Source organism: Ovis aries, chromosome 12, assembly GCF_016772045.2.
Source record: "Ovis aries strain OAR_USU_Benz2616 breed Rambouillet chromosome 12, ARS-UI_Ramb_v3.0, whole genome shotgun sequence".
Classification (NCBI taxonomy): Eukaryota; Metazoa; Chordata; class Mammalia; order Artiodactyla; family Bovidae; genus Ovis; species Ovis aries.
Window position 1 is genome coordinate 5,565,154 of NC_056065.1, and position 17,098 is coordinate 5,582,251.

A 17,098-nucleotide genomic window follows, 5' to 3' on the forward strand; every position below is an offset into this window, starting at 1 on the left:
CAGAACTGATTTGCAAATTACTGAAGTTCCCGGAGGAGAAAAGAAGATGGGGAAGAAAACATATTTAAGGAGTAATGTCTGAGAACTTCCCAAATCAAGGATGCTATTTGAATATCTAAGTTCAGGAAGCTTACAGGTGACCAAACCAAATCAACTTAAAAAATCCTCTCCAAAACACGTTTATAATAAAATTGCAAAAATCAAAGAAAACTAGAGAAGACTTCAAGCAGCATGAAGAAAAAACAAACAAGCTAACAAAACAAAAACCTTGAAATTTACTAAGAAGCCTTCATTTGGATCTTAGCAAATCTCTCAGCAGAAACCTACTAGGCCAGGAGAAAGTGGGATGATATATTCCAAGTGTTGAAAGAAAAAACTACCAAAGAAGAATACTTGAAAATATCATTCAGAAAAGAAACGAATATAAAGATTTTACCAGACCAACAAATACTGAGGAAAGAGAACACAACTAGTCTTTCCTTGAGGAGGGCATGGCAACCCACTCCAGTATTCTTGCCTGGAGAACCCCATGGAGGGACGAGCCTGGCGGGCTGCTGCCAGGGTCGCAAAGAGTCAGACACAGCTGAGGTAACTGAGCAGGCACACAGACCTTCCTTACTGAAACACTAAAAGGAATTATTGAAGTTGAAATAAAAGAATGCTAATTCATTCCATGAAAATACCTAGTACACTGGTAAATTTAAGTGCACACTCACATTCAGAACACTGCAGTACCTTGAGATGGAATGTTAAACACAGCTATTTAAGAGTTAAAGTACAGGAATATAAAAATTACTATAGCTACAATTATTTTTTAATTAAGTACACATTATAAAAAGAGGTAAATCATGATATCAAAAAGATAAAATGGAGAAGGGTAAAAGGAAGGAGATTTAATATGTGGATGATGTTCATATATTATCAGCATAAAATACAGTGCTCTCTCTGTAAGGAATTTTATGTAAATCTCAAGGTAAAAGAAGCAAGAATCCATACTAGATTCACAAATGGTAAAGAAAAGTTTATTAAATGCCTCCTACTACTACAAAAATCATGAATTCAAAGAGGCAAGCCATCAGAGGAAGGAAAGAATTAGGAAACTATAAAACATCCTGTAAAATAAAAAAGATAATATTAATACATCCTTATCTATCAATAATTACTCTAAATATAAAGGATTGCATGTTTGCATGCTAAGTCACTACAGTTGTGTCTGACTCTTTGAGACTCAATGGACTGTAGCCCTCCAGGCTCCTCTGCCCATGGGATTTCCCAGGCAAGAACAGTGGAGTGGGTTGCCATTTCCTTCTCCACTGTTCTCTTCTACCTCAATGAAATTCTTGAGCAATTAATTTGAATTACTTATCAGACAAATCGTCCATATCTATTATTTGGGTCAGTAACTGAAAAACTATTGTATTTCTCTGTTAACATTTTAGTCCTTTGATGTCTATGTCCATTGAAGTCTCAAGTTGCTGTGTTTGCATTTAAAGAAGCAGTCACTCCCTCCAGTCTTTACAGACTGACCTGGGGAGGGAAGTACACTGTCACATTGCTAGGGATTTTGAGACTTTTCAGACCTTTTTTAAGGACACACCTGTCCCATGTACTCAACTCCTCCTAGGAAAGAATTCTGAAGCTCATATGCTTCTATCCACGCAGCACAGTCTCTGTGCCGACAGTTTCCTGGCTGCTTCCCTGGGGCAATGTCAAATGCTCACATTCATGTGCTTTCTCACAGACCCACGGGGACTGGTTGGCTTCTGGATGTCCCACAGGCCATCTGCAAAGGTCTAGGTGCCACCGTGGGGACTTACACAGGGAGCTGGCCCTGGGGAAGGGATGTAGATGAGATGAGGGGCCCAGGGGTGAGCAGAACCACAAGCACCGTGTCTGCAATGGTTTGGGGCTCCCTGGTGGGGTCTCCACGTGGTCAGTAGAACCCATGTTCCTTGAAGAATTCTAGCCCTGGATGCTGTGCTCCTGGCCTCTCCCCATCCCAGCCATGTAGGTGACCCCAGTGGCCTGGATAAGGGGAGAGAGAAGAGGGCTGGAAGATGAGGACGCGGCACTTGCTCACACGCTTTTATTTTCCCCACAGGTAAAATCCTGTGCTGAGGGGTCTGTCTTGGCACTAAGCAGTGCCACCTCAGGGGCAAAACAAGGCTACTGCTCTAACCTTCAGTGAGAAATCCAGTCTTCAATCTTTGTGCTCTAGCAGCATGCTGTCGTGTCTCTGCTAGACTCCTGGACACCCACAAAGATCCTCTTATCCACAAATGATGGTCAAAGTCTGTGTTTATATCAGGAGAGACAGTGAGACCCCTGACATCTTTCTGACCTCACTCTGTTATTACAGGTTTCTTCTTTGTGGATCTTTTCCTATTTTCTTAACTAATGTCTATCAATAGGTACATGTATTTTGTTATATGGAGACGGCAATGGCACCCCACTCCAGTACTCTTGCCTGGAAAATCCCATGGGTGGAGGAGCCTGGTAGGCTGCAGTCCATGGGGTCACGAAGAGTCGGACATGACTGAGCAACTTCACTTTCACTTTTCATTTTCATGCATTGGAGAAGGAAATGGCAATCCACTCCAGTATTCTTGCCTGGAGAATCCCAGGGACGGGGGAGCCTGGTGGGCTGCCGTCTCTGGGGTCACACAGAGTCGGACACAACTGAAGCGACTTAGCAGCAGCAGATTTTGTCACATACTTATCAAGACGTCTATAGGTACACTCATAGACACTTGTAAACAATAAAATTAAATAGGTCCGTTGGCAAAACAAGAATTTCATATAAACTTTTTGAGTGGATAATACAGCTGAGTCTTAGAAAATTATGAACACACTGGGATCTCAGCCCAGTTTACTCACTGACACGGATGCATCTGGGAGGAGGAGACCAGCCACTCTCTGTGCAGTTCATTGTGTTCTGATCATTTTGAAGACTGTAGCCTTCATAGCAGCGGACTTTTACAGTTTCACCCTGTAAATATTTTTCTTCACGATGTGGGTTATATCCATTTTCCAAATAATTGAAAATACATTGTCCTTAGGATCATAAAATTAATATGAAAGAAGAACAACATAAATTTGGGAAAATAGTACATTAAAGATTATAGAATTTACATAAGAATGCATTAGTATTCAAATAAAACATGTAACAATAAAAATGGAAGCTACTACCACATTTGTGGAAAATGAAAACTATAACATTCCATATTATTTGCCTTTAGTTTTATGACTAAAATATGTATAAATGATGCAGATATTCTTGTAAAGTCTCTGTATCTCTCACAGGATTTACATGAAAAGCCTCTAGTAAAGGGAAGTTCTATTGGATTTTTTGCTCATAGAACTCATCCCTTGGCCTTACTGTTGTTACATAATACTTAACTGTACTCACTTGTCAACTTTTGTCTCTTCACTCTTTCAAAGATTATGCATGTAAACTTAAGGAGATTTACTTACTGAGGCATGGTTCTTCTGGAGACCATCCTTGTGCTGTGCAAGTCAGGTGGTCCCAGGAACGTTGTGAAGGAGGCACAAAATACCGATCACAGGAATAGATAAACTGTTGATTTACATATGCTGGAAAGTATCCTCTGTATGAATAATATAGCCAACCATGTTTGATCACTGGATAATCACAAGGTTTCCCTTGGAATTAAAATAGTAGAAATAATGTTTTACCTCAGTATACAATTTGAGTTAATATTTCATCTATGAATTATATCCTTGTTCACTTAATTACATTCATTGCATTACAGTTTATAGGAAAAAAAGTTATAGAAAATTCAGATGATTGAAGTATATAAGGAACTCCTTGCTAATGAAGATCAAAGTATGTCTTGTGGGTCATATTATGTAAAATGTGTATGTGGATTCTCTTGGTAGGAAACTATACAGATCTATTAAAAAAATTCTCCTTAAATACAGAAGTTCCAACCTGGTTGACTAAATTAGCATCTTAATCAAGAGATGAAAGTACAGATTTTATCTTGTGGCTCATCTGCTTTCTTATTCTTTCTTCTCCATTCTCATCAGAAACCAGAATCCTGACATTTATTCTCATACCAAGTCAATGTAGGAATCAAACAGATTTTTTTACAATTATCATTTGTTAGTTTACTTTTCTGTTTATTGGAAATATGTGATATAGAGAGAGAACCACAACAATTTTTCATTGATCAGATCACACAGAGTAACATTCTTATTTATCCATCAAACTAGACATTAAGATATCTTTTCCCTTGCTTGTCTAATCAGAGAAATGAACAATGAATAATTCTTAATATTTAAATGGTTAAGATGAAGGGAAACCCTTGTTACTTATGGTCTAATTTTAATTGGAGAATGATGTATTTTTCAGTATTTCTTACAAATATTTTAAATGAGGTATAACATAATTACATTTTATTGTTATCAGCATATATTGAGTAATTTTCATGTATATGCTTGCTATGTGAATTATAAAATTTGATTCTTTGCATATCTTAATCCATTTCTTTAACAAAGACTTGTCAATTATACCCTCTTATGGCCTATAGTCTGCATTTCTCATCGCTGATAGATTTCCCCCACTTTTTTGAAGCTTGTCTACATTTTTAAGTTTGAAAGCTTACGTAGTTTGATTCCTGTTAAGTAATAGTCTAGATTTCTGTCCACTAATTTTGGGAGATTAGAACACTGTCTCTTCAGCCTTGAATTTTACAAATTTCATCATGTATGTTAAGATATGTGTATCTTTCAATAATTCTATGTTGGGCAAGTTTGAGTCTTTGTATTTGCAAGAACCAAGTGAAAAGAACTCAATTAACCTTGTCATTACATTGTAGAGGAGAGATCTGAGTTCTGATTATCTGATTTCAGAACTAGTACATTTATCATTTTGGTGCATCATAGAATATGAATACAGTAAAATAATCCTCTGACACTCACTTCCTAAAGGTACACAAAGAGAGCATAATTAAAAGTAAGCATCATTACTATCACTGGCGTGAGCTATTTTCCTCCTCTCTTTTATTTGGGCACATGTGAATCTGTCTTTGTCTCTCTAACCAGATCATTTATTGAAGCACGAGTCCACTATAGTTGGAATGGCATTGACTTTGTCAGGACTCAGAACAGCCTCATTCTTCTCTTACACTCCTACCAACACAGGTTCAGGTCTCATGAGCAGGCTTGGCTGTCCATCATAATGTTGGCTCAGATTGATCTCAAAACTGATGAAAAGTATTCACTCAGTTTTACAGTGTTCCTAGTCTTTCGGTACCTCTGCAACTTACTCCAAAGATCCAGGCCCAGGATCTTATCATTTTTAAGTTTAAGTTTTAAATGTCATGTTATTAGGTCCACCCTCACACATGGGATTTGTTCTGAGTGATGAATTTGTCCTAATATAGGTTCACTTTCAGCACCTGTGTATCATTCCAGATGCATCTCCTTTGCAGCATTAAACCAGCTGATCATACAAAAGAGGAAGGGAACAGTCCTGACAACAAAGTCCTGCATCTGATAACCAGCTCATCTAATGAAACTATGAATATTGATAAGCTATTTAAATAGTTTCTTCATGTTGTCAACAAGAACTTCACAAGGTGCTTTGTGGGATAACCTCGTTGTGATATAAATAGAATTGGGTTGATCTACCATTTTCAAATGGCTTCCCTATGGCTCAGTGGTGAAGAATCCATCTGCAATGCAGAAGACATGGGAGATGTAGGTTTCATCTGTGGGTCAAAAGATTCCCCTGGAGAAGGAAATGGCAACCCACTGCAATATCCTTGCCTGGAGAATTCCATAGACAGAGGATCCTGGTAGGCTATAGTCCAAAGGATCACAAAAAGTTGTACATGATTGAGTGACTAAGCACACAGCACCATTTTCACAAATCCATCTTAAACAAGATTAAATATTTTTATTAAAATTCTTATGCAGATTAAAATCTGTTTCATACTGCTAATACCTTCATTTTAATGGAACTTATGCTTTGAAAATTCATTTTAAATGTATGCTTGGAATTACCATTAAGGTCACTGAACTGTTTTATATCATTACAGTTTTCTTTCATGGAATAACTGGGTTAAGTATGCTGAAATTTTACAGTGTACTGTTAGAAAGAAGATTGTTTAGAGGCAACTCAGAGGAAGTTGAGGAGTAAAGGAAGCAACCCCTGAAAATATTCTGTTCAGCTCACCTGATGTTTTTCTATATGTGATGGTTTTAGGAAAGTCCACAACGCCTTCCACACTCCTCTCTCCAAATATTAAAGCTTGAGTTCTCACTACTGAGTGTGCAGGACTTAGTGGCCATTTCTCACGATTACACATGACTGATGTGACAGTGTGACAAACTGATACCTGCTGTGAAGGCTTCCTCCTCCCTGTCTGTGGTCACTGGCCCTGAAGAAAGCTAGCTGCAGAGATACCCACGTGGTCAGGTGCTGAGGCCTCTCCCAAAAGCCAGGAGAGTGAGCCAACTTGGAAGCAAAGCCTCCAGCCCAGCTGAGCATCCAGGTGACAGCAGCCCAGGCCATTACCCAGTTGCCACCCAAGCAGAGTGACTCGGAATTAGCCAGTGAGGCACTTTCCTCATTCTGACCCACAGGAATTCTAAGAATATGGAGGTGTGTGTTCTTAAGCCAATACGTTTTTTTGGAAAATTTGTTAATTAGGAGTATGTGTCTAATACAATGGCTATCCCAGATATAGTAGTACAGGCAGGTTTGATCCTTGGGTTTGGATGATCCGCTGGAGGAGGGCATGGCAACCTACTCCAGTATTCTTGCCTGGAAAATCCCGTGGACCGAGAAGCCGGGTGGGCTACAGTCAATGGGGAGGCAGCACATGACTGAAGCGACTTAGCATGCAGGTATGGAGGCACGCAGGCATCTACTACAATAGGTGTTAGATAATGTGAGTTGAATATAATTCCTCGGATCCGATATTACAATTATTTTGCATGCTAAAACTTTCACAATTGCACCCTTATATTATGAAAAATAACTGCGCATAAATATTCAAACATTTAGCTTTAAGACCACTTTTAGAAAGAGTTCAGTTGTTAGTGAGAAGACGTGTTGCATTGGAATGTCTGGTAAAGAGTTGGCAAAGTTTCACATTTCTCTTTCATGTTGTGTACTCCTTCTCCTCTTATTTAGAAATATGCCTGTAGACTTATCTATAATTGATTAACAGACCATCACTCATATACCTGGGAATCAGGAGAAACTGAATTAAATAACATATCTACCTGCTCCTGAGCAAGAACACATTTCTTATAAGTGATCTGGGGCCCGAGCTACTATTTTTTATTGTTTTTAATTTGTGTGATTTTTTATTCATTATTTTCTTTTTTTAAGATTCTTTTTTTTAATTTATTTATTTTAATCGGAGGTTAATTACTTTACAATATTGTATTGGTTTTGCCATGCATCAACATGAATCCGCCACAGGTATACTTTTAATTGTAACACTTACGACTAGACAGGGAGCTTTATGGTGCTGTAAGTCTTGTTCATGAAAAAAATTGCCAAATGGTCTAAAATAACATGCAACAAATTATGAGATGAATAATGCAGAGTGATGCATATTCTATTCACATCTTGAATTTCACAAGGTATCATAAAACTCAGTAGAGGTTTCATTTAAAAGAACTTGAAGACAAATGAATTATTAAAGAAATGAAAGACAAAAACATCATAATGAAGAACTTATAAGCTTACATTTTGGAGTAAAATCTTTGTTTTTACTATTTACTTATATTAACACATCTATATAATTTAATTTTTTGTTTTATTATTATTTTTTATTGGAATGTAGTTGTTTTACATTGTTGGGTTAGCTTCTGCTGTACATCAAAATGAATCAGTTCCATGAATATATATATATGCATATATATATATATCCCTTTTTTTAAAATTATTTCCCTCCCATTTAAGTCACCAGACAGCATTGAGTGGAGGTCCCTATGATACAGAGTAAGTTCTCATTAGTTATCTATTTTATTCAAAACAGCCAGGACATGGAATCAACTTAAATGTCCATGAGCAGAAGAATAGAATAGATTGAACTCAAGTCTCCTGCATCGCAGGCAGATTCTTTACCATCTGATCTTTTTAAAATAAGCCAATTGCTTTGCTGTCTCGGCTGCTGCAAAGGCGTGTGTCTGTGCTGACGAATGGTTTCCAGGCTTTCTTTGCATAGACATCTTCCTACATAAACTTGACCAGCAGTCCCTCCTACTTTCTAAGCACTTGGATTCTTTTGTTCTTAGAATACACTTATTGGAACAATATAATAGAAATATTTTTGCTTTTTGGTTCATTATTTGCCTTAATTCATCTTTTTTTTTTTTTCATATTGGCATGAAAGCTCTTAAAAGACATACCACCTTCCTCCACTGTATTCTTCACAATTACTCTTAGGTAACTTCTGGCACACAGTAGGTGCTTGCTGACAGCCTGAAAGTGAAATTACCTGGGCTCTGGACACTGTTGAACAAGCCTGGCTTGTTCCTCTAACAAGCTACCCCTGTGTGTCTATCTGAAATCTCTATCCTGAACCTCTTGTTCTCTGTCACAACCAAGCCTTTTCAGAGTTATGTCCACAAGCTATATTGCATTTCTTATTAACAATTTATTTAGCAGATTCTAAGTACGTTTTTCCCTGTCTACACCATCTTAAACTGTCTCTCTCACAATTAATGTTGGCACCATATTTTTAGTCTCTTAACCTGGCTTATTAACTGAATTAGAAGTATTCATTAGTATAACTATTCTAATGTAATTAGTTTACAAGTTCCTTGACTAAACTGTATGGCAGGCATTATGACAAGTGTATATGAATATTTTATTTTAATAGCTAAAAGATATTTTGAAATATTACAACATTTGTAAATATAAAATCTTTTTACAGATTCAGAGGAGTGAACAAAGTTTCAAATAGTTTGTTGCCCTTAGATTCATACTTAGCAAATGGTGGAATTGTATATGGAACCATTTCAGGCTGATTCCATAGGAATTACTATTAGTCAATTTATTATCCCTTGTTCTTAAATCATTTTCTTCCGTCCAATCTATGCAACATTCATTCTGACATGTTTTCTACTAAATTTTCTGGGTCCTCCTTTCTTTCTGTCCACTTTGCCATCTATTCTTCTTCTGGCAGACACCTCAGTGTTGGAAGCTTCAGGACTCAGTCTTGAGCTTTCTTCTATTTTCATTCTACATTCTTTTCTAATCTGATGTCATCATTTAGAGAGTGATAACCAGTCTATGGTTTTTCCAGTAGTCATGTATGGATGTGAGAGTTGGACTGTGAAGAAGGCTCAGTGCCGAAGAATTGATGCTTTTGAACTGTGGTGTTGGAGGAGACTCTTGAGAGTCCCTTGGACTGCAAGGAGATCCAACCAGTTCACTCTGAAGGAGATCAGCCCTGGGGTTTCTTTGGAAGGAATGATGCTAAAGCTGAAACTCCAGTACTTTGGCCACCTCATGCAAAGAGTTGACTCATTGGAAAAGACTCTGATGCTGGGAGGGATTGGGGGCAGAAGGAGAAGGGGACAGCAGAGGATGAGATGGCTGGATGGCATCACTAACTCGATGGATGTGAATCTGAGTGAACTCCGGGAGTTGGTGATGGACAGGGAGGCCTGGTGTGCTGCGATTCATGGGATCGCAAAGAGTCGGACACGACTGAGGGACTGAACTGAACTGAACTGCATCTCATGTGCATATCTCCTGGTTAAACCTATGCATTCAGCACTACAGTTGATGTATCCTATGTTTATGGTCCCCATTGGCCCAACCACAATGTATTCAGGTCAAAGTTGTGATGCTCTTGCGAGAGTGTGCTTTCTCCTGCCAGTACCACGTACAAAGTCATTTCCATTTGCTTGCTTGCTTATGAGAAAATGGTATTCAAAACATGAGTCCTTTCAACTTTTGCTCTTTCTGACAATCAACATTTAGCAACTTTACATGCATTTATTACCAGCAAAATATATCCCAAATTTATTCTCTGCTCAGAATCACTTCAGCCAAGAATTTATCTAATCCCCACACTTTTTCACCCCACATGGTTTCTTGAATCTTCTCTTGTCCATCATAAGCACAGCATACAGAAAAATCCACAAACAGCCTTCAAAACTCCAAATAAAATTATATCATTCCTTTTCTTAAAATTCCCTATGCGTTTTCATAAATCATGAAATCAATCAATGTTAATATGCCTTGAAATAACCCAGCTCCTTTTTCCTTTGCCTCATATCAGCTTCAGCTCATAAAATTCTCTCTCACTCAGTAGAATACACCCACCTTCATATTTTCCAAATATTATTTTGCTGCCAAAGTTTGCACATAACTCTTCCCTTGGCTTGAGATACTCAACATCCACTCAGCTTACCAGAGACTGAATCCCTATTTCCAACCCTGGAAAAAACATGTCTGATTGGCAAAATATAAGAGATCCATGTCATTGTCCTCAGAACTTGTCAAAGTCAGAAAATAAAATCACCTGTCAAAACCTACAGAATTTAACATTCAAGGTAGGAGGTATAAGCAGAAACTCAGGAGCAAACTTGAGCAGGTTGCAAGACCGTGTCATTTTGGTATTGAGTGAGTTGTTGGACTTTAAAACTTCCCCTCCTTCCAGTTTACATTAAAGTAGAAGGAAGCATCAGTCCTTAAAGATGATTCTAGATCAGTGTAATTTGGTAAAAATCAAACACTTCTGACAATTACTGTTAATTTTTGCTTATCTTGAAGGAAAGAACATCTGGAAAAGAGCACTTACAATAGCATGCAGCTTTATCGGACCAGCCATCTTGACCACATACTATGGAGCCTGTGGTGCGTCCATCTCGAGTCTCATACCCATCAAGACATTCGTAGTCCAGGCTGTCATTCAGCTTGAACCACGTGCCATCACTTTTGACTTTGGCCTTCTCAAATACTGGCCTGTCACAGGACTCTAAGGGATAATGGGATTGTGATTTCATTTCTAATATTATTTAGTGGGCAATTTGATTGAGTTTCATCGCAAGGGAAAAGGGCTTCACCAATTAGTATGTACTAATCATAAAATATTAGCCAAGAATGCCAGTGATATATCACTGTCCTGAAATAATTACTCAAAGTGAAAACAGGTGCATTCCTATGCAACATTTTTCTCAACACTTGATGTTCCTGAATTATTTACTTTAAGAACATGTTCCTCAGTTGCTGTACTTATGCATTTTTCCAATGCTAGTATTAAAATAAGCCATTACAGAAGTATTATACTATTTTCATAACAGCATTTTCTGAATTAATATGCCAAATTAATCAGCAGTTGTGACATATTTGCCAGAGAAAACTTCATTGAAAAAAAGTAATTTTCAAAAGGCAAGTTAATGTTTTAAAGATGCTATAAAATTTTTAAAATCCACATGATGATTTTCCTTTTCCAACTATATTTCTAATGGTTGTGTATTCTTTTATACTTATCAAGGTTGAGTACAGACATAATTCTTCATTTATAGCTATTTACAAGAAAACATGTTAACAATTAATCTGTTTTCACTAACACCATAGACTGATGTTAATAGTTTAAATAATTTACTTCAAATTTTCATAATGTGTTAAAGCAAAATTATACATGTAAAATATAATAGAGACACTTTTCATAAAAGACTGTCAAAATGGAAAACTTCATAAACATCTATGCGTTGCTACAAGAAAAACCTTCAGCACAGCAGAATTTGCTCCTGTCTAGAAGTGTTTCTCTGTCTCCACTAACTAGATGTTTATGAAGATTTCCTAAGAATTTTTCACAAGGATATCTATCCTAGAGATTCAAACATATGAATTATATATCATATTATTTGAAGTTTATGCACCATGGCCTCACATCTTTGCTTAAAAACATAACTTTTAGGCTTAGGAGCAGAGACTCTGGCTTAAGAGTCTCCTAAAATAAAAGCAGATGCAATCAGCATAAAGGTCTCAGTAGAAAATAAGTGAATTTATCCCAGAAGAGAGGTAAAGCTCTTAGCAAAATTAGCTTAGTCACAGGATGTTTTAAAGTGACAAATCATTGAACTAAATGGTACAATGATATTCTACTCCACTAGTAATTAATCATTAAAGGCAAAAAAAAATACATATTTCAAAGCATTGTTATTGATTTTTTCAAATACAGCCATGGAACCACAAAACACTTCATATGATCCTGCCCCAGCAAAAAAAAAAAAAAAAAAAAAAAAAAAAAAAAAAAAAAAAAAAAGGAAAAAAAAAAAAAATTAAAGAATATTTCTGTATAGTTTTCATCAGGATAAGAATACTAAGATAATGAATTACTTACTAATACATACAGGTTGAGCTGACCATCCATCTTGCAGACATGTAATTAACCCTGATGTCTTACCATCTGCTGTTACATATCCTGGTTTACACTTATATTCTGTTTGTTTATTTAGGGGATACGTAAAGGTAGATTCAGACAAAAATCCATTCTCAATTCTTATTTCAGAGTTTGAACATGTTTCTAAAAGGGAGAAAGCATTAAAAAAAAGGTAAGCATATATTTGATATACATTTCATAAGGACCCAAATAAGGTAATGATACAAAAAAGGGAAGTCGTTTATGACTATAAACCAAGAAAACTTCTAATAATTTAAGGTACTGTGTAAGAGAAAAAAGAAGTATGAGTTTCCAAAGATATTAAACCAAAACACTTGATTTCTATTTTCTAGAGCAAAGCAAGATTTAAAATACTCTGAATCCCTTCTAGGAAATTTTTAGAAATCTGTTTGTCTAAAGGACCTGGAATCCCACAGCATGTCAGAAATCTTTTAGCAATGGGTTTCCTTTCCTGGGACTTGTTGAAAGTATTGTCTAGTCTGGATCTCTTACACAAGCCAGAACACAGATCAGGTGGTGATCACAGAATCTTCCACCATAGTTACCCCAGCCTTTGCCTCTGAGAATTTGAAATGCTGTCATCAAAACTGAGTGCTTAAAGCCATATCAGTACATGGAGTTCAATGAAGATGACAAAGATCAATACATCCATTCATTTTACTAAGGACAAAATGTTGATCCTTCAAACCATGAATAACTAAACTTGGGAAAGTACAATTCTGTCACCTAATAGATATCTCCATAGAATTCAGACAATTTTTATAGTACTTCACGGAAAAAGAAGAAATCAAAAGAGAAAACTTTGAATATTTTGAATTGAATAAAAATAAAACCATGATAAGTTAAGTTTTACATGATTTATGAGATGACACAAAAGTGTGCTGAGGGGAATTTTAAAATTACATAGCAATAATAGTAATGATAAAGACTGAAAATCAATCATTGCTTTTCCTGAAAATAGAAAAGCAAACAAGCTCAGCACATATAATTTGGAAACACTGCAGTGACATTAGAAAGAGAGTGGATAGGCCACCTTGACCTCTCCTTCCCTCCACAGACACACTGAATTAACAGCTATGTGTGTATCAGCTCCTTCTATTCAAAATAGAAACAGTAGATGAGAAGTTCTGCATTCAAGGCAAGTGAGAAAGTGCCAAAATCCTAAGTGGGAGGGAAAACTAAGACACATTCCTGCAATAAAATCCGTGCAGCAGAGGACCATACAGTTTGAAGGGAACAGTCAACTCCCAGCTTCTCCTGGAGGAGCAAAGAGTTTGATCCACCATCTAGGTCTCTGATTCTGCAAATGCTAGTCCAGGGTCCAGCTTCCAATTTACCTGCCTCTGGGAGGCCTAGGATTTCCAATCTCCTGGGATTATAGAAATGAAGTGGCAGTTATGAATCTGTACCAGCACTTCGCACAGGTCTTCCCCTAGCTTAATGAAGAGTGAGCAACTCCCAGTTTCTCCATGGAAGGAGTCAGATGGCACATCTGGACCTTCATCTTTTCCCGCTCTGCCTGAGGAATTGGCTTCTAACTAACCTGTCCCTGAGAGCTGATGAAAACCAAAATTTGCATTTGTGCCTGGGCACTACAGAGAGCTAAATCATGGTGCAGAAGGCACAGAGTTTGAAGTAGCATGCAGGCATTAACCACAGCTCCTTTCCCCATGTCAGTGCAGAGTGAGCTATGTGATAAACTCCATTGTCTGTCCACCAAGTATTCTGACTTGTAGATCACTGCATACTCTCTACTGCTAGAGGAGGCTGACTATGAAAACAGAAGTTTGGATGAGCAGAGAGGTTAGAGAGGTAACCAAAATTCTGGCCAGGCTGATTGAAAAGGCTGAATTCTGGAAAGGCTCTACTTTTGAGGCCAATCTGTGAAGACTAAGACAAGCGGAGGTTTAGTCTAATGCACAGATATCAACAGAGAGAGTCAAGAAAAATGATCAACGGAGAAGTATGTTCAAATGAGAACAAGATATCCATTGCTTTTTATCCTGACCCAACAACAGAATCAACAACCGCCCAGAGCAATCCTGACTTGGAGTGAGGCTCTATACCATACTGAGATTCACGATGGCAGAAGAGTAGGTGCACGTGGAGGTCATCTCTCTCCACAGATACCTCAGGAATATACCTCCAGACACAGAAGATCTTGCAGAAGCCAGCTGAGAACCTGACCACGGGAAAAGAATATATAGAACCAGGCAACACTCAGCAGGACAAAGGAAGGAGGGCAAGAAAAGAGGAGAGTGAGTAGAACTGGATCTGCATCTGGGGTAACGAACAGAAGCAGGGACAGAGCTGCATGGGAGGGCAAATGTTTGCGACAAAGGTGAAGCACTGAGACTGCTGGAGAGTGAAACAGGTGACCAGTGAGAGTCTCAATGGAATGAGGATCACACAGACAATCCTTGCCACAGCTGTACCTACACCAGACAGGGATGCAAGGCTCCTAGAAAGTACTTCAGGTTGGAGCTGGAACATAGAGATTGGAAAGCAATCCCAGGGCAAGGTCTGCTATTGACTGAAGGGAGATGGTGTGAGGGAACCTGAGAGAGGAGAGCATGCTTATGAAGGAAAGCCAGCTAACCTGGAGGCAGTGTGATACTGCTGAGTCACACACAGAGGATGGAGCCATCTCTATAGCCTCTCTCTCTGCACATATCGGCACCAGACAGCTAAAACAACACAGGGAGGGTGGCCTCTAAGGACCTGACGTGCAAAGCAACACAGAAGGACCCCAGCCAGGGTTACCTTTAAGTCCCTGGTGCGAAGAACAACAGACAATGACCCCAACTGGGGGGCCTGTAAGCGCCTGAAGGGGTCAAGCAACTGAGAAGGACTAGCCAAAGAGACCCTCTGATGGCCAGGTGCCAGAAGCTAGGAAACTACTCTAATAGGACCACCGCTTCTGCAGCTGAGTCAGTTGGTTTCCCTGCACGCTTGGCACTGCCAGGGTTCCCATAATTCAAGCAGCTGTGTCACCTCCATGCTCAATCCTCATTGGGCAGACCAGTCAGAAGCTCGAAAAATCCCTAATAGTCACATACCACTGGTGACAATAGCCACAGCTCTATCCAGCATTGCCATGGTCCCCATTATCCAAGCTCCTGTGTCACTCCCTAGCTCAATCCCACAAGGACAGAGCAAGCAGAGGCTACAAAAATCCCTAAGGGCATCATATTTCCTGCTGTCCTAGCCAGAGGCTCCCCTTAGTACCTGGTACTGCCAGGGTCCCTGCAAACCAAGCAACTGCACCACCTCCACATTCTGTCCTCCCTGGGGCACACCCAAGTCCTCCAGGGGAGCCTCAGGAGTAAACTCCTGTGGACGACTCACATGCAAAGGTGGAGATAAAACCACAAGTGAAATCCAGGGGCAGGTGGCTAAGGAATAGAACCAAAACATTCCCATCAGTGGTACAAGCTGAAGATTAAATCCACATAATCAACTGGCAGACTTTGTATCTATGGAATATATAAAGGACAATGGGAGTTCCTGGAAAAGAAAACACACTAGCACTGGCAGATGTGGACATTAGAGCAAGAACATGCAAGAGTAGAACAGATAAGAGTCTGAGCTGTGGCCTCAATAGGTAAGAGACCAGCCCAGAACTGGAGGGCATCCTAGGGAGGAGAGGTGGGCTGTGACTCACATTGAGGAAAAGGATGTTGACAGCTGATCCAAGAAAAATATGTATTATTCTTATACTTTAATTTATTTAGAAGATACTACTGGGTTTTTAAATTGTTACTTCTTTTTTGCTCTCTGTTGTTGTAGCTGTTGATTTTAATACTACAATTAAATCTATTTACACTTTTGAGAAATTTTTTTAACCACACATTTAATTTCCTTTAAATACTTCTGCCTCTACATTGGTCTTTTGTGGGTTTTTTTTTTTTTTTTCACTTTAGCAGGATCCCTTTATTTATTTATTTATTTTTTAAATTTTAAAATCTTTAATTCTTATATGCATTCCCAAACATGAACCCCCCTCCCACCTCCCTCCCCATAACATCTCTCTGGGTTATCCCCATGCACCAGCCCCAAGCATGCTGTATCCTGCGTCAGACATAGACTGGAGATTTAATTCTTACATGATAGTATACATGTTAGAATGCCATTCTCCCAAATCATCCCACCTTCTCCCTCTCCCTCTGAGTCCAAAAGTCCGTTATACACATCTGTGTCTTCTTTGCTGTCTTGCATACAGGGTCGTCATTGCCATCTTTCTAAATTCCATATATATGTGTTAGTATACTGTATTGGTGTTTTTCTTTCTGGCTTACTTCACTCTGTATAATCGGCTCCAGTTTCATCCATCTCATCAGAACTGATTCAAATGAATTCTTTTTAATGGCTGAGTAATACTCCATTGTGTATATGTACCACAGCTTTCTTATCCATTCATCTGCTGATGGACATCTAGGTTGTTTCCATGTCCTGGCTATTATAAACAGTGCTGTGATGAACATTGCGGTGCATGTGTCTCTTTCAATTCTGGTTTCCTCGGTGTGTATGCCCAGAAGTGGGACTGCTGGGTCATAAGGTAGTTCTATTTGCAATTTTTAAGGAATCTCCACACTGTTCTCCATAGTGGCTGTACTAGTTTGCATTCCCACCAACAGTGTAGGAGGGTTCCCTTTTCTCCACACCTCCTCCAGCATTTATTGCTTGCAGAT

At 38.5% G+C, this 17,098-nt stretch overlaps 1 protein-coding gene across 5 annotated transcripts in view; it reads right to left on the reverse strand.

The window, feature by feature from the left end:
• LOC101114941 (complement factor H-related protein 3-like) overlaps window positions 1–17,098 on the reverse strand; it is a 113,836-nt gene that overhangs the window by 62,164 nt on the left and 34,574 nt on the right. For 3 of the 5 annotated variants that reach the window (XM_042257056.2, XM_042257055.2, XM_060396307.1), the window contains exons 4-7: window positions 12,348–12,530; window positions 10,800–10,976; window positions 3,475–3,663; window positions 2,878–3,054 (exon numbers count right to left, since the gene is read on the reverse strand). In XM_042257056.2, the coding sequence (XP_042112990.1) occupies window positions 2,878–3,054; window positions 3,475–3,663; window positions 10,800–10,976; window positions 12,348–12,530 (726 nt within the window). The remainder of the gene's footprint in view (window positions 1–2,877; window positions 3,055–3,474; window positions 3,664–10,799; window positions 10,977–12,347; window positions 12,531–17,098) is intronic. The other 2 variants (XM_060396306.1, XM_060396305.1) reach the window with 1 other exon arrangement.